The 22,994-nt window shown below is 36.0% G+C and overlaps 2 protein-coding genes across 4 annotated transcripts in view; both read right to left on the reverse strand.

The window, feature by feature from the left end:
* BRIP1 (BRCA1 interacting helicase 1) overlaps positions 1-1,428 on the reverse strand; it is a 211,756-nt gene extending 210,328 nt beyond the window's left edge. The window contains 1 exon segment of the mRNA XM_042915344.1: positions 1,200-1,428. The gene's annotated coding sequence lies outside the window, so the exon portion shown is untranslated.
* Positions 1,429-3,065: 1,637 nt separating this feature from the next.
* Positions 3,066-22,994, reverse strand: part of INTS2 (integrator complex subunit 2) — a 60,504-nt gene continuing 40,575 nt past the window's right edge. For all 3 annotated transcript variants that reach the window (XM_042915865.1, XM_042915863.1, XM_042915866.1), the window contains exons 17-25: positions 21,340-21,504; positions 20,062-20,263; positions 16,090-16,215; positions 11,825-12,023; positions 7,677-7,928; positions 7,214-7,321; positions 6,739-6,844; positions 5,192-5,368; positions 3,066-5,078 (exon numbers count right to left, since the gene is read on the reverse strand). In XM_042915865.1, coding sequence (XP_042771799.1) covers positions 4,909-5,078; positions 5,192-5,368; positions 6,739-6,844; positions 7,214-7,321; positions 7,677-7,928; positions 11,825-12,023; positions 16,090-16,215; positions 20,062-20,263; positions 21,340-21,504 — 1,505 coding nt within the window. In that variant the 3' untranslated portion in view covers positions 3,066-4,908. The remainder of the gene's footprint in view (positions 5,079-5,191; positions 5,369-6,738; positions 6,845-7,213; positions 7,322-7,676; positions 7,929-11,824; positions 12,024-16,089; positions 16,216-20,061; positions 20,264-21,339; positions 21,505-22,994) is intronic.

Raw genomic sequence — 22,994 nt, forward strand, 5'->3', positions numbered from 1 at the left:
AGGGGCGCCTGGGTGGCTCAGTCGGTTGGGCGGCCGACTTCGGCTCAGGTCATGATCTCGCGGTCTGTGAGTTCGAGCCCCGCGTCGGGCTCTATGCTGACAGCTCCGAGCCTGGAGCCTGTTTCAGATTCTGTCTCCCTCTCTCTGACCCACCCCCGTTCATGCTCTGTCTCCCTCTGTCTCAAAAATAGATAAACGTTAAAAAATAAATTCCTCTGTGTGTATCACTTAACCTCTCAGAGCTTATTTCTTCATCTGTGAAATGGAAATAACACTACCCACCTGATCGGGTTTTCATGAAAATTAGCCAGGCACTGAATTAAGAATAACAATGTACAGAAATGTACCCAAACTTCAGTATGGGTACACAGAGGAAATGATCTACTTTAAACCACCTTTTCTTAACCTAAGATACATAGATACAATTCTAAACCACCTTTTCTTAACCTACGACATATATAATCCAGAAACTGGGATCTATGAAGTTTCTGTGCCATGACTGAATTTTTCTAAAAAGGGTCTATAGACTTCTCATTCCCAGAAATATATCCTGAGGAAATAACTGAAAAGGGGCGGGGTAGGGAGGGACTGATATACATCGGTACCACTTTGCAATAGTGAAAAAAAAATTGTAAACTCAAACTGGGGATGGAGGGATGGTTGAAATAACAGTGTAATAGATTAGAAAACCAATTATAACCTTAACCATAGCCTATGTGTTCTAAAAGAAGAACCACTATTCTAAAGTATTTTCCAGTCCTAATATCTTGCGATTCTGTGAAGCTCTGAGAATGAAACTGATGGAATCTAACCCCTTAATCTGAACCAACAACTCAAAACTGGTCTAGTTACTCAGATATGACCTTCAAATCAATCCATCCCCCGCCCCAGTTGTGGCAACAGGCATCTCAAAATGGGGTAGCTTCCCACGCACACTGAGTAAAACAAAACCAAAACAAACCACAAGTATCTGCCTGTCGCTCCCGGCCGCCTAACGGGCCTCCGCTCCCATCAAGGGAGGACAGGCTCCCCTTCTCCCCAAGTTTCCGTCCTCATACTTTCCTCCTCCCTCAGCCCGCAGATTCCAGACGCCCTGGCTGATCCAATCAACACCGACCAGCCAGCAAGGCGGTAGGGCGAAAGCGGAAGCAGCCTTGCCGCAGATTTCGCGCACTCCCGGGCAAGGGAGACAGACTTGCCTGTCCAGGGGAAAACCGAAGAAACGCCTACAGCGCTAGGCAGAAGAAAAGGAAAGCTTTTCCTTCACAGAAGAAAAGGAAAGCTATATCCGCAAAAAAAAAAAAAAAAAATACAGTGGAGCGCTGACAAAGAAGAAAGGTCACAAGCCTCTTTCCCTCAGGGGGCTGCTACCACCCATGCCTGGTCGCGGGCTCCGGGCGGCTGTAGCTTTCCTCTCCAACCCTCATCAGTCACCTCAACCACGCTCTCCCGGACGAATTCCCGCCTCCCACCCCTTAACTCCCGACATCCAATCGCCGGACGAGCTCAGACAACCAATCAGACGCCAAGACCAGAAATGAAACAACCAGTCCTGGCGGGAGTTTAGGGGGGCGAGGACTCTGGCATCCAATGGAAGCCTCCGCAGTAAAAGTAGGCCCAAGGTAAGTGGCGACACCGGAAGGGGAACTACCCAAAGCGTGAACGACTCGTCCAAATCTCAGGGATTTAAAGGAAAAGAGTTCTCTTTGTTTGACTTTTTGAAACTGGTGATTTAACGTGTGTATAGCTTTCTTGGAAACTCAAAGTCTGTATTCTTAAAGTCCGTAGACTAACATAGAGAAAACACCTTTAAGTCTTGCCGAGTTCACCGAGCACTCATCAGTGCCACTTAATTCAAATTCTAACTTTATAAGCAGTCAGGGTATAGAGACTTGAAGCGGGAATTGCCAGACTGAGCCAAACCAGGAGAAAAGGTTCGATGACAACCGGCTACAGTATCTCATAATACTCAAGGCTTTCTCCGATACCAAATTAAACCAGACAAACGCTCTCGAGGTCTTCCGGCACCAGGTAACCTCTACCTTCTATTGTGGCTCATCCACCTTCTGGCCCTTAAAGGCCAGTTTATTCTTTGCCAAGAAGTACACTTAAAGTTCCTCAAAAGTAGGTTAATCATGATCCCTCTGAATTGTTATTTTTAAAAAGTTCTGTATAGGCTAAACTTGATTAAAATACTAGTGTCCAAAAAAGCAAAACCTGAGACATTTTCTCAAATTCGAGAAACTGGTTTGGGAGAGAGGTTTGCTCCAGGAGGGAGCAGCAGGATTTGTTTGCATTTTTACTACATCGTCCCCAAATGACAATACTTACAGTCATGAAAAAAAATTCTACCCTTTAATTTGGCCCTCTCAGACTCATAAATTTATCCTAAATAAGTAATCTAAAATTAATAAAAAGTAATAATACCTCAGTTGATAACAGCGCCTATTGTAGTACTGAAAAAAATAATAAACTTCCGTATAGTAATAGGAAGATGGTTATAATATACCAATTCAATCATCATGAAGCCAATAATTATAAAACTAAATCACTATGAATTGTAATTATAAAAATTAAACAACTTGCAAAAAACAATTCCATATAAAATTAAATGAAAAAAAGCAGACTCCAAACCGTATACCATTAGTGGGTACCACTACTTACATTATATGACAAATATGTGTGCATAAGCAAAGATGAAGGGAAAGTACAAAAAATGTAATTTGTTAAGACAGTGGAATGAAGGATAATATATAAAAAATAAGTCCTTAAAATACCTTCAAATTGCTATTCTGCATTTACAAATTGTTTTTAATTTCTTTTAATTTAAAATATTTTTTAAATATCCAGTCTTTTAAGTAACTGCTCCAAGGTAACTATTCTGATTTTCTGTTCCTAAATTCCTAAGGCTCTCAACTGACTATAACTTTGTATTGTCATTTGATGTATGTGGCATAACAGAAAGGGACACACATAAACCCTGGAGCCAGTGACCCCTAGATTCCAGTACCTTGAAATGTCCCTTTCAAGTTAGCTGCAGTGAAATGAAACACAAAAACTACAAATTCATTTGATAAAGAATATGAATGTTTATAAACCAATATTCAAAATAGTTGCACACATCTGTTTTCACCTGAATAAAAAAAAATCACATTGTGACAAATCTTAACCTTAACTTAAAATACATGAATATTAACATTTACTAATATATTTACACATTTTATTTACATCATCAACAAATCTGATGAAAAACAGCATATGTTATTTTAACACAGCAGGTTTTGACCAGTCTTTGAAAATTGATCCAGGAATGTGCACTGCATTTAGTTAGAAAACATTTCAACATTTTCTGAACTCCTAGAAGTTACGTACTCACAAAATATTCCAAAGCCTCTGTTTAAAAACTAAACAAAACAAAACAGGAGCAGTTGTATTTAATCTTAAAAGACTATAAAACTGCTTTCTTTAAAAATATGAAAATTCTTATGGTATTTTTTAAGTGTATGCTTTTACTTTTTGCATCAAAATTACTTAATTGAACATTAAGCATCTAATAAAAGGTATAAATATTCTATCATCTGTGATGCTGTGTACTTCATGATTTGAAATAGCTACAAATTAGTTCTCATATAATACCCTTATGAGGTAGGGCCAGTAGTAATTCCATTTTACAAAGGAGGAAAATGAGATGTGCCTATACACTACGGAAAAGACTAAGGTTAAGTTTCTTTTCTTAAAAAAAACCACACTTTCTTATTAGTCTACCTAATTTCTTATACAAGCGAAGAGGTCTGTTTCAAAGCAGGGGACTGGAGAGGTTGGGAGGAGTGTGTCATTCAGGTATTTCTCAGAAAGCAAAGAAAAGTACCTTCTATGTTGGATATTTAATTAAGGGGGGAAAAATTAGGATTATGGGTTACCTGAATGCATCTGCCTAATCAATGGAAGTTACTAACACAACTGCAAAATCCTTCACCCACATGGTACTTTACACTTTTTAATTTTTCCTTAGGTCGAAATACTGTTTATTTTTTTATTCAGAGATCTTCTAAAATTAAGATATGAATTATAATCCTAATGGTACACCAAGAGCACTTCAATCTAGTGCGTTTTACTGCCCTAAACTTTAATTAGATACCAATGTATTTCCCACCACTGACCACTAGGTAAGTTAGTAAAGCATTATAAAAATAAATTAAAAAAAACAACAACAAAATGAGATCTCTTTTCAGGTTCTTCTATGCACAAAGATGTTTCTTTTAAACCAGTATCTTAAAATTCCAAATTATTCAAGTATCTCTTTAAACATATGTCTACATATTAGTAAAAATTGAAGCAAATATGTAAAATCTTAAAATTCTCATCTGTAATTACTTGCATTGCAAGTTTTAGCAATTTCTATCAGGTATTTAAACTAATTTTTCCTGAAGTCTCCCTTCCCTTTTTCTCCCTCTCATCATTGCATCATTGTCACACTGTTACGAGCTGACAGCCATAAACTAGGGCTACCCACTCATCTTTATAAGAAATTAAGTTAAAGGCATGGCACTTTTCCTTTATTGCAAATGCTAAATACAAGGCCAAATTCACCTTCCAATAAGGAGTTCTTAAATGTGCTCCCAATAGGAAAAAACAAACAAACAAACAAACAAACAAACAAACAAAAAACAACAAAAGAAGCTCTGCTGCTACAATATAAACATACCAGCAAAGTAGATCCAAAGAACTGCCAATCAAATACAAGCAAGCACAATTCTTAAGAGAGTTCTAAATTATATTCATGTTGAAATGAATCGTTTAATGATTCCAAGACGTTACTGTTCCCATTCAGTTTAAAGTTGTTATAAGATGCAGATTTGTATTGAGTATATGCAGCAAACAGCTTCACTTTTTTGTTTTACTTTTTTTTTAAATTCCACTAACACTCATGTTTATTATTTCAATTATTGTGCTTTCAATACAATGACAGAGCTGTACATCAGGATCCATACTTCCAGTGTCCCCAGATCCATTTTTGTAAGATGGATCTTTACAGATTCCAGACCATCCACTCGGTTTCTCCTTTATTTGTTGTAGACCTAGAAACATAAGGAAAAAAAAAAATGAATTAATTAAGGCAAGGAATCTGGAAAGGATTTTGGCCTTTTTCTTTGATATATTAAAACAACTTTGAAAATAAGTTACTACTTACGTGTAATAATTGGATCAATGTCTCTTGTCTGAGTGGCAACATCAGAGGCACAGACTTGCCCTATTTGGATCAGCAAAGACATAATATCCTCATACAGGGGAGGAAATGCTCGACAAAAAGAGACCAAACTTGGCAGAGTTGGCATGAAAAAAGCATAACGCTTAGCCTGCGTTAAAACTGTTGGAAAGAAGTTAAACAACTTTTTACTTTACAGATATAAATTCAATGTACATGGCCTACTAAATATATTAAGTACCATGCTCTGTACTAAGTTTTCTAAGACATGGCTGATCCCTGCCTTCAAGGAGTTTACAATCTAATGTAATAGTCAGCCATCATCCAACATAAATTCTTACTCCCAAGCACTGTGTTAAGTGCATTACAAGTATTATTTAATTCTCACAGTTTTATGAACGAGGAAAGTATTATGATGATACCTCTTTTATAAAGGAGGAAAACTCTTAAATAAACCTTATATTAAGAAACTTGTTCAAGGCTACATGCCAGTTAGTGATGGACTTGGGACTGAACTCAGGCAGTTAAAGCTCTTAACCACGAAAACTAATCATAACATGAGGTGAATACAATGAAAAGAAAAATCAATTAAGTAGTATAGGAACACTAAGAAAGAATATAAAATTAACTAAGGCGTAACGTTAAAAGATTGAATTATAGTCCATATCTTTTATTTTTTTCTTTTTTATTATTTATTTATTAATTTACATCCAAGTTAGTTACCATATGGTTCAACAATGATTTCAGGAGTAGATTCTTTAATGCCCCTTACCTATTTGGCCTATCCCCTCTTCCCCATCGCCCCCAGCAACCCTCTGTTTGTTCTCTATATTTAAGAGTCTCATATGTTTTGTCCCCCTCCCGGTTTTTCTATTATTTTTGCTTCCCTTCCCTTATGTTCATCTGTTTTGTATCGTAAAGTCCTCATATGAGTGAAATCATATGATATTTGTCTTTCTCCAACTAATTTTGCTTAGCATAATACCCTCTAGTTCCATCCATATAGTTGCAAATGTCAAGATTTCATTCTTTTTGGTTGCCAAGTAATATATAGTTCATATCTTTTAGTTTATTTTCATACCATTTAACTCTACAAACCAGACAGTGAGTAAAATATTAAAGTAGGTTTTAAAACTTAAGGAAACAACTTATATATTTATCTCTTATTTATACATTATGATTACATTTGAAATAAATTGTAACTAAGCAGTTGTAATAAATTGCAACTTGTCTTCTATTGACATAATTACAATCAGAAAGCAGATCTGATTTTCATTCATAAAATGTGGAAAGCTTATTATATTTACTTACATCTATATACATTCATTCACAAAATAAAAGATGCTATTTGCTTACCTATTCATCTCCTCTTCACTGGAAATTATATTTGTAACAGAAAATTTTTCAAAAGAATAAATGAAGAGATGGCATAAACTACTAGTAACACAGAAAACATCGTGCTACTGAATTCAGAAAAATATGTACTACTTTATGTTAGAAGTTGTTATTATTGATGCTCGTTGGCTACACACCTGTTAGCAAAGTTCCCATGACATTCACAGCTAAGCGAGCCACACTAAGTGACTTTGGTAATGCATACTGGATACACAAATGAGAAAGCAGCTGGATAGCAAATATCTGCAATACAAAACCAAAATGTTACATGTTTCTGAAGAATCCTTAAGTATTAAACTGTTAAATTTGGGGCGCCTTGGTGGCTCAGTCGGTTGAGTGTCAGACTTCGGCTCAGGTCATGAACTCATGGCTCATGAGTTCGAGCCCCGCATCAGGCTCTGTGCTGACAGCTCAGAGCCTGGATCCTGCTTCGGATTCTGTGTCCCCCTCTCTCTCTGCCCCTCCTCCACTCATGCTCTCTCTCTCTCTCTCTCTCTCAAAAATAAATATTAAAAAAAAAATTTGTTTTTTTAAAAAGTATCAAATTGTTAAATGCTTGACAACTAAAGACTGGAGATTAAAATTTTCCTAAAGCTCCAAAATGCTCATTACCTGTTTTTCAAGTTCTGGCTGTGCAATAAGCTCAGGTATGAAATCCAGACAGATGTGCATAGATGGAATACCTGCGACTGTCAGAGGTAGAAGTTCACAAGGATAACCCTATCACAACAAGAAAGGGGGGAAAAGTTAGAAATAAAAAAACTATAAGCCAAATACAGAGAAAAATACACAGGAATGTTTTTCTTCCTTTATGTAAAAGTTGCTCAGAAGGCTACTATGCCTTACATATATCCGGGCATTTCGCCTTTCTGGTGCACTAGAACAGAGATAAATTAAACATGTTAGTCTGAAATAAAATCTAAAAAATATGGATTTTTTTTCCCTATTAAAAAGGACTATGATCATTTATGTGATCTCCAATTTCTGACTGATCCTTATTAACTTTATAATCAAAGCACTCCCCCTCCCTCAAAAATAAAGTTCAACCATAAAGCATCATTCTTTGAAAACACACCTGAAAGTGAACAAGTTTAGCAATGTTGGGATCAGCAATGTACATCTGGTGTAACAGACAACAGATAAGGCACTGAACTTCTCGAAGGTTACAGAGCAAATTGTCTTCTCCTTCCTCCATTCCCTTATTTGAAGCACTAGTAGTAATAACACTTTGAACATTCCTTAGCAAGCTGTCTGGATTGACACCCTTTGCTTTTTCTTCTTCAGTAGGTAAGCAAATCTCCAAGAGAATCTGGACAGCTGCACTATCCTACAACCAAATAAAACAGTGAATTGAAGAAGTTTCTGAAAATTTTGTTTGAAAACCAAATCTAATTTTGTTTTCACATGAACAAAAGTAGTAAATTAACTTCTTTAAAAAAAAAAAAAAAAGAGGTACTTTTAAAAGCAAACGTGAACAATCTATAGGGTAGCGATTCTCACCTTGTTTAGGGTCCTTGTTCAGGACCCTTTTAAGTCTCTGAAGAAAACTACACACCTTCTGTGTATAAAAATGAACATGTAAACATTATGCTAAGCAAAATAAGCCAAAGAAAGACAAATACCATATGATTACACTCATGTGGAATTTAAGAAACAAAACAGGTGCCTGAATGGCTCAGTATGTTAAGCATCCGACTCTTGATTTTGGCTCAAGTCATGATCTCACTTATGGTTGTTGAGACAGAGCCCTGCGGTGGCTCTACACTGGGTGTGGAGACTGCTTGAGCTTCTTTATCTCCGTTCTCCCTCTGACCCTCCCCCACTTGCAAACTTCTCTCTCTCAAAAAAAAAAATTAATTAAAAAAAGGGGGGTGGGGCGCCTGGGTGGCTCAGTTGGTTAAGCGTCTGACTTCAGCTCAGGTCAAGATCTCACGGTCAGGTCTGTGAGTTTGAGCTCCTCCTCGGGCTCTGTGCTGACAGCTCAGAGCCTGGAGCCTGCTTCAGATTCTATGTCTCCCTCTCTCTGTATCTCCCCTGCTCATACTGTGTCTCTCTCTCAAAAATAAACACACACACAAAAAAGGATGAACACAGGGGTAAGGGGGGGAAAAAAGAGAGGGAGGCACACACATAAAAGACTCTTAACTACAGAGAACAAACAGGATTTGCTGGAAGGGAGCTGGGTGGGGGATGAGCAAAATGGGTGATGGGCATTAAGGAGGGCACTTGTGATGAACACTGGAGATGAACACTGGATGTTATATGCAAGTGATGAATCATTAAATTCTACTCCTGAACTCAACAATACACTATATCTTAACTAACTAGAATTTAAATAAAAGCTTTAAAAAAATTAAAATGTAAACAGATATATAATTTCAGGGTAGTCACATATCACTAAGGTAGATCCATGGACTCCAGTTTAAGAATATCTACTAGAAGAGTATTCTGATTCGATGACATCCAAAACAGGCCCTAAGCAAAAAATAACTTCTACCAGAATCTCCTTTCCTTTCTCTTAAATTCCTACATTTCCAAAGATCCTATCCTGCATTCTCCTCTTTTTCTCACCTGGCCTTTTTTCTCACCAACTAATTAATTCCTCTGAAGATGGTGGTTAATAATTAATGCCTAAAAGTCACCTCCTAAAGCTCTTTTTCCCTTTTAATTTGAAGATGAGCTCTTTAAGACCCTGGTTTTGCAAGGAAAAGTTCTGCCTTACGATCTATTCCACCTGTACAACTCATTGTTGCTCAGTCTACAAGCTTGAGTGTCATTTCATAGAACAGTAATTTCCTGAGGGTGATCTACTCAATGCCCCTACATATAAAGGAGAGCTATAATCACTCTTACCTAGCAGGAAAAAGTTAAAAAAAAAAAAAAAATACACACACACACACACACACACACACACACACACACACACACAAAACATGATGTATCTATCTCTGGAAGATAGCCACTGCCTGGAATGGAAGAAAACAATTACTTCACCTAACTGTTTTCAGAACTTGATCATAAAGTAAGGTTAGCCTTACATTATAATCATTAATGAAGTAAGGTCAGCTTTACTTTATAATTCTTGGGTTGAAGGGTTTTTGGTTTGGGGTTGTTATTGATTTGTTGTGTTTTTGTTTGTAGACTCTGGTGCCAGACTACCCAGGCTTGAATACTAGCTCTGCCACTTACTAAATGTGTGGCCTTGAGCAAGTGACTTAACCTCCCTAAGTCTTATTTTCCTAATCTATAAAAATGGAGATGATAATACTCCATACCTCACAGATTGGCTGTGAAGATTAAATAAGATAAAGAACTTAGATTAGTATTAGATTAAATATATAATATAAATTATATAAATAATATGTAACATATATATTACATATATAATTATATATAAATTAAATTAAATATATAAAGAAATTAGAATAGCATTCAGCATATAACAAGCATTATGTAAATGGCAGCTATTACAATCCTCAATCCCTTATCTGAAACTGAGAGCCAGATTTCTTTTAGAACTCAGAAATCTTTTTTTTTTTTTTTTTTTAAGAAAGCTCTATGCCCAACATGGGGCTCAAACTCACGACCCCAAGATCAAGAGTCGCATGCTCCACTGACTGAGCCAGCCAGGTGCCCCCAGAATTCTTTTTAATATTATATAATACCTCCAGCAGAGACTAGGGTAGCACACACTGCAGTCAAACATATTCACATTTCTACAGCAGAACAATATTCACAAATAAGTGGGATAAGGCCATAAATAGCTTCATATCAATTCAGGTCACAAATGAGACCACATCAGGTCAGGTTTTTCTGCCAACTGAATTACCAAAAAAATGCTTCGGTTTTCATAGTTTTTTGGATTTCTGTATCACAGATAAGGGACTGTGGACTTATATTATTATTAGAATTCCATTAACTGCCAATGAAAATATTTCAAAAAATATATCTCGGTTCCAGCTTTTGTTTTTGTTTTTTGGTTGTTCTTTATTTTATTTTAGAGAGAGAAAAAGCACGTGAGGGAGGGAGAGGGGCAGAAAGAGAGAGAGAATCTTAAGCAGGCTCCACACTCAGCACGGAGCCCAACACGGGGCTTGATCCCACGATCCTGGGATCATGACCAGAGCTGAAATCAAGACTCAGACGCTTGGGGTGCCTGGGTGGCTCAGTTGATTAAGTGTCTGACTCCGGACCTTGGCTCAGGTCATGATCTCATGATTCATAAGACTGAGCCCTGTGTCAGTCTCTGCGCTGATAGTGTGGAGCCTACTCGGGATTCTCTTTGCCTCTATCTCTCTGCCTCTCCCCTACTTGCTCTCACTCTCTCTCTTTCCTAAAATATATAAACAAAAGCTTAAAAAAAAAAGAGTCAGATTCTCAACTGACTGAGCCACCCAGGCGTCCCTCAGAAAATATATTTCAAACTAAGAAAACATTTCTACTTTAAAGACTTCAAATTGTTTAACATTTAATCATCTCACATCACCTGTCTTATTCAAAAAATGACTACTTAAGGTTTCAGTAAAATTCTACATTGTTATAAAACTTTTCTAAATATAAAACCAAACTCCTTATGTTGTCATACTATTTACCACTACATGACATTTTATTATATATATACTTCTTGTTCTATTTGTCTCCACCATTTGATTTTAAGAAACAAAAGTTTTATATTTTGTTAAAATGTAAATCTTGTTTAAACGGCTGTTAACCAAAAAATAAATAAAATAAAATAAAATAAAATAAAATAAAATAAAATAAAATAAAATAAATGGCTATTAACCTAATATCATAAAGATTATTCCTAATTTTAGTAATACAGTCCATTTGATATTCAGTGGCAAAGGTAATACCATTATAATACATTCTGTAATGTAAGAAATTCATGGGGCACCTGGGTGGGCGCTCAGTTGGTTAAGTGTCCGACTTCGGCTTAGGTCATGATCTCGCAGTTTGTGGGTTCAGGCCCCGCATCAGGCTCTGTGCTGACAGCTCAGAGCCTGGAGCCTGATTCTGTGTCTCCGTCTCTCTCTGACCCTCCCCCATTCACATTCTGTCTCTCTGTCTCTCTCTCTCTCAAAATAAATAAACATTAAAAAAAAAAAAAAAAGAAATTCATAATATGTCACCATTGTACACAGAGGGCTATCAAATAACATCTATTTAACTCATTATATTAAGACAGAAGCTCATGCCTTTCTAGACTAAATTCTATTTTATTACCTGAGCAGCCAGTAATGCATTTTTCAATTCTTCTCTGGTAACTTCTGGGCCATCAGTTTGCCCAACTAAGCCTATTGTATTATTCTGAGAAGGCCTATCTTGCTCTGCTGTTTCCTTCAGATGAGCGCTAAGATAGGCTTTGGATGCAAGAAGGTATCCATTCAACATGTGTAGAGTGATATCCATCAGTGGCGGGCATCTAAACACAGAAAAAAGAAAAATAGTTGAGAAAGAAATAAATTTATAAATTAGCCAGAACATGATCAATCAGTCCTGAACAGTACCTGAAAAAAACTAAAAAGAGTGTAACACTTTTCCCACTGAAATATTTATTCTAAACATAAAAGTTTAATATATTTGTCTTAACCTCTGTATTTCAAGATTATATTGAAAATATTTTAAGTATTAACTATTCCATCTTATCAGCTAAAATCAAATATAAATGTATGCCCTAGAGACAAGATTCCTTTTTTGCAAACGTTGACACTACCAGTAAATCTCTTAGATAATGAACCTGCGAAGCAGCTGTCCTCAAAGAGAAATATTCTATTATCGATAACATGAAGGAGATTAGAACACAATAGTTAATTCTTTCTAGTCTTGTTTCTTCTTTGGAGCACGACAACTCTGTATTCCAAAAGTTCTTCATCCACTTGACCTGGAGTAAGTTATTTTCTGAGCCTCAGTTTCCTTATCTATAAAAGAATATAGTTATTCATTCCTAAAAGAATGTTACAGATTAAATTTAAATGAGATAAGAACAAATATAAGAAATATAAATGGGCGCCTGGGTGGTTCAGTCGGTTAAGCGTCTGACTTTGCCTCAGGTCATGATCTCACAGTTTGTGAGTTCGTGCCCTGCATCAGGCTCTGTGCTGACAGCTCAGAGCCTGGAGCCTGCTTCGGATTCTGTGTCCCTCTCTCTCTCTGCCCTCCCTGCCCACACTCTCCCTCTATCAAAAATAAATAAACTTTAAAAAAAAAAAAAGAAAGAAAACAACAAAAAAGACAAATTAGTAACCACTAAAATTTAAAAAGCCAAGCCCTTAGAATAACCGGAAAATGTCACTTCTCAGTCTATCACGGAGGGAACTAGCATGTGTGCATAAGCAGGCAGTATAGCTGTGCTTATAACTGTGAAACAATGCAAACAGCTTAAATGTTCATCAATAATATATCCATGGTTTTTCTGAAATGTCCAAATTTTCTATAATAAACATCTGTGTATTCACAGTGAAAAAAAAATATGTCAATGGTTAAAAAACTATGGCAATGTTTCCTAAAATTAAAGAGAATAATCTGGGGTACTTATTTGAATAAAACAAAACAAAACAAAACAAAACAAAAACAACTCAAGCTCCATTCCAAAATTTCAAATCAGAGTTTCTGGAGGACAGGCCTAGTAATTTACATATGGAATACTATGCAGAAGTTAAAACAAATGAGGTAGAACTATGCATATCAATATGGAAAACATATAAACAACACTAAGTTTTTTTTTAAAAGAACAAAATAATACCTACAATGTATGACTTGTGTTTTTTTTAAACCACTGGGGAAAAAAGTATTTCTACTTATAAATTTATAAATATGTAGAAAGTAAAACTACACACAAACCATTATGACAACAAAGTTTTCTCTGGACACATAACTAGGATTGGTCAGGAGGCCAAAGAACAATTTTGCTTTAGCCATGGCAACGTGGTAGATAATGAGAAAAAACAAGATTTTTCACTGTATACCTTTTTTCTTCTGTTAATCTTCTTGTTTGTTCACTTACTAATGAACACTAATGTGTTTGTTCGCTTACTAATGAACACTAATGTGTTTGTTCACATTACTAATATAATGAAAAGTTTCATACACACATAAAAAAGGAAAGATGATAATCTCCAATAACTAATCACCTAGCTTCAACAGTTATCGACATATGGCCAGTCATTTCCTCTATGCCCGCATCCACTTTCCCACCACCAACACTGGGTTAGTTCAAAGCAAATCCTAAACATCATATCTTTTTATGCATATATCTTTTTATATTGTTTGATATTTTTAAAAACCATATGGATGATCACTTGGTAAAAAAGTTAAATTTTAAAAAAATTAACAAAATTGGGGCACCTACTAAGTGGTTCAGTCCGTCAAGTGTCCGACTTTGGTTCAGGTCACAATCTCACAGTTCATGGGCTTAAGCCCCATGTCAGGCTCTGTGCTGACAGCTTAGAACCTGGAGCCTGCTTTGGATTCTGTGTCTTCCTCTCTCTCTGCCCATCCCCCACTCACACTGTGTCTCTCTCTCTCTCAAAAATAAACATTAAAAAATGTTTTTTTTAATTAACAAAATTAAAAGGCAAAATAGAACCACACAGGAAAAATCAGCTATATATATAGAGAGAGAGTGCGCGAGAGAGCGCGTGCGCTAATATCCTTTATGAAGAACTCTTTCCAAATCAAAAAAGATAAGCATTATAATAGAAAAGTAGACTAAAATATAAAGAAGAGATAGCAATAGCCAATAAACATATTAAAACATTCAATCTATAAACTGGTTCAGCCGTTCTAGATGGCAGAATAAAAATATGAGTATGAATCAAAATATGAATATGAAAAATATGAATGAAAAGTCTTGAAAATGAGCATGTTACTTTTGCCTCCATAATACCATTTTTAAGAGTCTGCTCTGGAGCACCTGACTGGCTTAGTCAGAAAAGCATGCAACTCTTAATCTCAGGGTCATGAATTTGTGCCCCACATTGGTTACAGAGATTACTTAAATAAATAAACTTTAAAAATAAAATGTTTACAAAAAAAGAATCTGTTCTAAGGAAATTCTCAGTACACAGTCACCGCAGCACTACTGATGATAACAAATAACAGAAATAAGCAAAAAAATATCCAACAATAGGGATTGGGTTAAGCATAGCGTATCTATATGGAATATTATGCAGCCAATAGATATAAGAATACCTATTAATGGGGGGAAAGTTTCACAAGTGAAAATCTAAGCTACAAAAACATTACATACATTATGATAGCATAATTTGACAACTTCTTGAACAACTGGAGACAATTCAAGTGAAAAGTTACCTACTTAAGTGGATTTTTAACATTGACAAATTGTTTTAGAAGTTTTTTTCTGGAAGTGTTATTTACTGCTATTTTTCTTTTATTAGATACTTAAATGTCATTTATACTGTTCATTCTTTTGATTCCTATTTCCTATGAGACCTTGATCTCACCAAACCATACGTGGCTGATTTTGCAACTTTTGTCACTTCACAAATATCATCCTTCAGTTGAGGAGAGAGGAGTACATTCAGAGAGTATATATCCTGGTTAAGTCTTCTTTAACTCCAGTTTCCATCCCCCATCCCAAGCCATCTAACCTAAGGCTTCTCAAGGTACCACCTACATGACCTCTTTAGCCTAACATTCAAGGCCCTCGATAGTCTGACCCCAACTTGACATTCCAGTTCTAAAGTGTGTTCCTCTGAACAACTTACCCCTCCATTCCAACAAAGCCTTTTTCATTTCTGTTTCTATACTTTTGCTCAAAACTGTTCTTTTTCCCACAATGCCTTCCTTGACCCCTTAGCCCCATCGTTATAGTATCTACTCATCTAAACCCTATTTCTATCCTTTAAAATACTACTCAGGTCCCACTTCATCTACATCTTTCCTGATCCTTTAACAGCATTCATATACTATACCATTCATCTGCAAATGACCATATTATTTAACTTCTCATGTGTTTGTATTATTTCCCCATGCAGGCAATAATCACTTCAAAGGCAGGCCCCTCATCCTATATATCTTTGAGATTACTTAGCAATTGGAAATTCAAATATTAATGATGTGAATTAACAAAATCTGCCCCTTGAGGTGAAGTCACTTCAACTCAATTGATTAAGTTCAAAAACTGACAAGGAATTATAGACAAGTGTGGAATCAAGCTAACATCACAACTGAAAATGCCAAAAAGATCACAGCTTTAGTGTACATAACAGTTCATACTAAGCCAGTTTTTTTAAAAGCCTTTTACAAAAATGCTAGCAACAAGGCTAGGTTTTACTAATCACATATTAAATATTAAACTGAATAAATAGTTCTTGACTGAAGACAAAAAAACAAACAAAACCTCACAGTTCATACTGCCAATTATCTGTAAGAACAGTAAGATATAAGCTTAAACTAAATTTCTTCAATTCCGTTTGACTCTCCAAAGTATAACTCCAAAATAAAAATGAAACTCAAATGACACATACCTGTGTACCCTCTGATCACATCTTAGGACAATGAGAGGATCTATCATCAGGTCATTCTGAGTATACTTTTGCTGTCGTACAAACTTTATTGAAGGCTGAAGTGCATTAACTGTCATTACCCACAGCCTGATGAGAAAATAATCACATGTTCAAAAACAGCTATATTATATTTCAAACTTGGAGCCATCTACTCCTAACTTAGAATGATATATTCAGGAAAAAATTTTTAAAAAGATGTGAATGAACTTGGAAAAATTAAGAACTATAGAAACCTAACTTAAGTATGATGTCTCTAAAACAAATGAAGATAAAACAGTAAACACAAAGTAGTTTCAAAAATCCTCACAGTTGTAATGGAATAATCATGGCATATGAAAGTATGAATGAAAATCTCAGCACTTTGAAACTGTATCTGGCCTCATAAATTAAGTCCTGGTTCTGTATCACCATAATATCTCAATGTGAGATGCCACTTAGAGATTAGACATCAAAACTATAAAAGTGATTACTAACTTGACTGTATATTATAATTTCTGAAGGATATGCCAGTATGAAGAGTACCTGATCTCTTACAGGGAAGCCCCAGAGTTCATCAGCCCCACCTTGCACACAGAGCTTGCTTGTCCACTCTTACATATGAGTGGACAGCCAAGAGTCATCAGACACCTAAGGAAAGCATCTAGTTTGAAAGATTAAAATATGCAAACAGAGGGGCACCTGGGTGGCTCAGCCAGTTGAGTGTCTGACTCTTGATTTTGGCTCAGGTCATGATCCCAGCATTGTGGGATCAAGTCCCGCATCGGCCCTCCCTCACTCTCTCAAATAAAAATAAATAAGTAAGTAAATAAATAAATAAATATTTAAGATATGCAAACAGAAAGAAACTTCAAAGAAACAGAGAATGTAGGGATGAGAAATTTTTCTTAAGCCTATAATTAATATCCTTAAAGGACAGAATATTGCATATATGAAACAAGAACAGTAGGCATTTAAAAATATTCAGGTAAGAAAGAATTCTTAGAAATTAAGAATATAACAAAATTTTTTAATTCAAATCAAAGGCCAGAAGATAACACTGAGGAAATATTCAGAAAATATGTTTAAAAGACAAATTTAAAAAGAAGAGAGAAAATTGAAAAATCGGAGGGTTTAAACCAAGAGGCTTAAAATCCAAATTACAAAAACTACAGAAAACAGAGGAAAAACATTATTGAAGAAAAAATATATATATTAAAATGTCCTTAGAAATGAAGGCATTAAGAGTGCCTGGGTGGCTCAGTCAGTTGAGCGTCTGACTTCAGCTCAGGTCATGATCTCACAGTTTGTGGGTTCGAGCCCCGCATTGGACTCTGTGCTGACAGCTCAGAGCCTGGAGCATGCTTTGGATTCTGTGTCCCCCTCTCTCTCTCTGCCCCTCCCCTGTTTGTGCTCTCTCTCTCTCTCAAAATAATAAACATTAAAAAAAAAAAAAAAAAAAAAATGAAGGCATTAGTCCCAGACTAAAAAAAGGCCAAGCACATGAAACTATGAATAAAAAAAGGCCCACACCAAAATACATCATCATGAAATTCCAGAAAACAGTGAAAGAAAAAAACCCTACAATTTAAGAGAGAAAAAACAATGGTCACATACAAAGGAGTGGGAATTGGTATATCATTAGATTACTTAATAGCAACAAGGGAAGCTCAATTCATTCAGTAGGATGAAGTCTTCAAATTTCTGAAAGGAAAACTGAGCTAGAATTCTACACCCAGGCTAAAGAATAATCACATGTAATGGGAAGAATAAAAACCTTTTCACACCTGGAAGTCTCAAAAAATAAGTAAGTTCTCTAAACACCCTTTCTCAGGGAACAACTTGAGTGTGTGTTCCACTCACTAAAATGAAGAAGTAAACCAAGAAAGAGAAAAACATGGAATCCAAAAAGAGAGACAAAAGCAATTCCAGGATGGCTACTGTGCATGTCCCAAATTGAAAAATGAAGATGGAAAGCTATGAAAGGAATGTTTCCAACAAAAAAATGTTACTGATACATTACCTGATGTATTATAACTAATTGTAAAGTAAATTTCCTCTCAATGAAGTTGAGGGATGAATTAGTTATTGATACAAAACAAAAACAAAAGCAAAACAAACCCCAAGCAAATGGAAGAGGAAAGTATTAACTCAGGGTTTGTGTATAAGGTATAAAGGAAGGCAGTTGTATAGGAAAGAGACTGTAATCAAAGGATATTGCATAGGTCACCTATAAAATTAGGACTTAAGAGGCACATTGAATACTGCTTCAACCAAAAATTTTGATACTACTGTGTTGGGAAACACAGAGGAAGGAAAAGTATGTATTGGGGGAAGAGGAACTCATGGAGGAGCAAACAGGTAAAAGTGCTAACCCTTTATCTTGTATAGTGGAAAGTCATAAGATAATTTCTAAATTGGAAAGTCAGGAAATCATAGTAATTATATTACTGAGATAGATGGGGGGACATAAATGCCAGAATAAAAAGGTAAGAGAGCTGAAAATAGTTGTCTCTGGGGAGCAACAGTCTAAAATGGGAAGGAATATACTATTTATGTTCTTAAGTTGTGTATTTCTTTATCTAAGTAAAAATTAAATTTGAAAAGTATAGGGGCACCTGGGTGGACTCAGTTGGTTAAGTATCCAAATCTTGATTTTAGTTCAGATCATGATCTCATGGTTTGTGGGATCAAGCCCTGAATCAGAGCCTGCTTGGGATTCTCTCTCTCTCTCTCTCTCTCTCTCTCTCTCTCTCTCTCTCTCAATCTCTGTGCCTTCCCCACTTGTGGGCACACACACACTCTCTCTCAAAATAATAAGCATTTAAAAAAATAATAAAAAGCATAAATATTCCCAGACCTACTGAATCAAAATCACAGGTAAGTCCAGCCCAGCATTCTGTTTTTACTAGGTGTTTTTGGTTGTTTCTCTATTTAAACAGTATTTTCTTTTGTTTTTATTTAAATTCCAGTTAGTTAACCTAGTGTAATTTTAGTTTCAGGTGTACAATTTAGTAACCCAACACTCACATAAAACACTCGGTGCTCATCACAACAAGTGCACTCCATCCCCATCACCTACTTAAACCAGGTGTTTTTGATGCAATATATGGAACAGGAGAGACTCATCTTTGTAAAGGCAAAATAATTAATCCAGTATTCTCTAAACTTTACTGCACACCAGAATCACTGGGAAATACTTAAAAAAAAAATACTAATGGCTGACCTAATGACCACCAACAGACATTCTGATTTAATTGGCATGGGTTACAACTTGGGGGTTAGGGGTTTTAAAAGCTCTCCAGGTGATTTTTAATGTGCAGCAAAATTTGAAGCCATGGCAATGATTGGAAGATACAATGGTGATCTAAATCACAATTAGCCACAAAAGACCATACATGAGAACTCATTTTTAAAGATCTTTCTCAAGTTGGAAATACTTTAAAGTTTCTCTCTGTTTCTTAAAAGAAAGTTTATTCTTTTTTTTTTTTAATTTCTTTTAATGTTTATTCATTTTTGAGAGACAGAGAGAGAGAGGGGGAGAGAAGGAGAGAGGGAGAGAGAGGGAGAGAGAGGGAGAGAGAGGGAGAGAGGGAGAGAGAGGGAGAGCGAGCGAGCATGAGTGGGGGAGGGGCAGAAAGAGAGAGGGAGACACAGCATCTAAAGCAGGCTCTAGGCTCTGAGCTGTCGGCACAGAGCCTGATGCAGGGCTCGAACCCACAAACCGCAAGATCATGACCTGAGCTGAAGTTGGCACTTAACCGACTGAGCCACCCAGGCGCCCCAAAGAAAGTTTATCCTTTTCCTTAAAATTATAACAGCTCTCTAATTAGCAGTCTTTAGGAAGGATTTATATTATCAGATACTCAACCATTTTTTCCACATTTAAGTTTAGGTTATTGTATACAATCACTGCTATACACTTATTTATTACATGAAACAATACACTGAAATTACCTTCTAGGCATCACAGTATTAAGAACCATCCATAGTTTATTGACCGTTTGAAGAATTCGCCGCGGAACCCCTGAATTCAACAGCTGGTTCATATTGGATGTTAATACTTCTGCATATGGTATAAGTTCACTGGCAGAGAGCAGAGTCAAGTGTTCTAGAATCTGCATCACTTGTGTGTGACTTACTGGGACAGCTGAAAATGCTAAAAGGAAAACTTAGCAGTCATGATCTAACTTCTATACAGCTTACCAAATATTTGGTAATACCGCCCTATCAGACTACACAATACAAAAATCAAGGAAACACTGTTGCTCAAAAAGAATAAAACTTTCAATCCTGCCCATAAGTGGCTATACTTAAAATAAGAGGCCTAAGAAAAATTCATGTAAGTATAGTTATATCATAAAAAAATAAAACAAAACAAAACAACAACAAAAATCCCATTTAAAAAAATACATTGGTGACCCAAAGACAAATGTCATTTCCTTGGTGATTCAGACTAATTTAAAAAATTGACTGAAACATGAAAATATACCCAAATATTGTTTTTGGTAGTAACATTCATTAAGATTCAAACTTCTTGATATCTTCCATCTGGGTGGCCCCCTCTATAGGATGTAAGTACCCAGCACACTGCTGTTAGTAAAAAGTATCCAGAACTATGCTTTTCAATAGAATAGTCATTAACCACATGTGGCTATTGAACACTTAAGAAATGTAGCTAGTGCAAAATGAGATGTGCTGTAAATATAAAACACCACATTGAAAGACTTTGTATGGAAAAACAGTAAAATATTTCATTAATATTTTTATATTGGTTACATGATGAAATAATAATACATTAGATATACTGGATTAAATTAAATAATTATTAAAATTAATTTTGCCTGTGTTTTACTTTTAATGTGGCTATAGAAAGTTTAAAATTACATATGTGGGTCATATCATATTTCTATTTGAGAGTGTTTGAACATTATCCAATAACAGCAAGTACATTGCTCTATTCCATGGCATTTATTTCTGACCAGTTCGGACCTTCCTAAAGCCATGTGACCTGTTTAGTGATGGACATAGAAACTATGAAAAAACAGATACAAGCATGTCAGAAAGAAATGGCTAAAACTCCTTAAACTCAAAGAAAATTACTTAAAATATATTAACCAAATATGGTTACATACCCTGGAACGCTTGGAAAATTCTGCATGATTTGAAGATTTCAATGAGCCTAACATCTCTTTGTACTACAACAGGGTAAAAGGAGTATCCAATTTACTATACCTTCTTGGAGTTGTTTAGGAGAGTGGTTTTTGGCATTATTGGTCAGTAGCATACGCCTTAACAGGGCATCAGTTCCTGTGATTTCTTCTTCACAGATCCAATCATCCACAATGCATAAATGTGGGTAATTAGTTGCAAGGAGACGTAGTAAAGCAGAATGTAACCCTTGAAAATTTACAAAAAGTCAACTGGATTCTTCATTCTCAAATATCAAAATCTTCTCCCTCCCCGTCCCTTCCATTTTCGGCAAACCAAAAGAATGTGCACTTCATACTTCATATGTGCAAGCATACTACCATTTGAGAACTTCTGTTCAGTAGTTCAGCTAGAGAATCTGCTTAAGATCCCCAAGTGATTTGATACACAAAAAGGTGGAAACTACAAGTTTTATCAAAAGTTCTCAAGCTTTCTTCTACCCTATCCTAATATAAAAGTCTCCCATCAGGGGGTGCCTGGGTGGCTTGGTCGGTTAAGCGTCCGACTTCGGCTCAGGTCATGATCTCACGGTCCGTGAGTTCGAGCCCCACGTCGGGCTCTGTGCTGGCAGCTCAGAGCCTGGAGCCTGCTTCCGATTCTGTGTCTCCCTCTCTCTCTGACCCTCCCCCATTCATGCTCTGTCTCTCTCTGTCTCAAAAATAAATAAACGTTAAAAAAAAAAATTAAAAAAATTAAAAAAAAAGTCTCCCATCAGGAAAAGTCACTTGACATAGCAATAGTTCAAGAGGGAGGGAGGAAAAAAAAGGTGAAAAGCATGTCCATTTTGGGAAGATCATATATGGTTTGAAAAAGGCCTCACTGAGAAATTCTGACAGGCTTCGATAGAAGAACACATGCTCTCTTCCAGCCCAGTTAAGAATCACTGCTACAGATGGGTAAAAAATCAAAATTGCCCCCTTTGAGTACCTAAAAGATCTCAAGCATTCTATGTACATTTTTTCATTTCTCCCTAGCAGCCCTTCAAGGTAAGTAACATTGTCTTCATTCTACTGTAAGGAAACAGACTGAAAGACATTTTTTAAAGTTCCCTGAATCATATAGCTAAGTATGTCAGCCAACCAAAGCAGTACTGATGACACCTACAAGACACTGCATTGGCCTTCCTTCAAGAAGAGTTAAGGAAGCTCAAAAGGAATAGGAAACTTCCTTTTACTAAATCAAAGTCTTGCTTGTAACAAGACTATGCTATGCTATGCTTATAGCATAGTTTGACTATTCATGACTATTACTGTATAATATCAATAACGATAAAATAAATGATAGTGTACAAAATGTCTTAATTAGATACATGAAGTACCACTATGCTAAATGGCACAAAAATATTGTTGTTACTATATTATTATTATCATCCTCATCAGAGTTGTAAGACTAGTAGTAACAGTATTAGGTGTAATAACAGTACTTTTCATCCAATCATCTCCTTATTATGCAACTTAGATCAAATCATACCACTGCTCAGTCCCAGGAGGGGCAGTATCTGCTTCCTTTGTCACAGAAACTGCTTAAAATTAATATTTCTATTTGAAAAATGCTGCAACAATCAAAAGTGGTTTAATTTTTTTTTTTAATGTTTGTTTTTGAGAGACAGAGAAAGACAGAGCACGAGCAGGGGAGGGGCAGAGAGATAGAGGGAGACACAGAATCTGAAGCAGGCTCTA

Source organism: Panthera leo, chromosome E1, assembly GCF_018350215.1.
Source record: "Panthera leo isolate Ple1 chromosome E1, P.leo_Ple1_pat1.1, whole genome shotgun sequence".
Lineage (NCBI taxonomy): Eukaryota > Metazoa > Chordata > Mammalia > Carnivora > Felidae > Panthera > Panthera leo.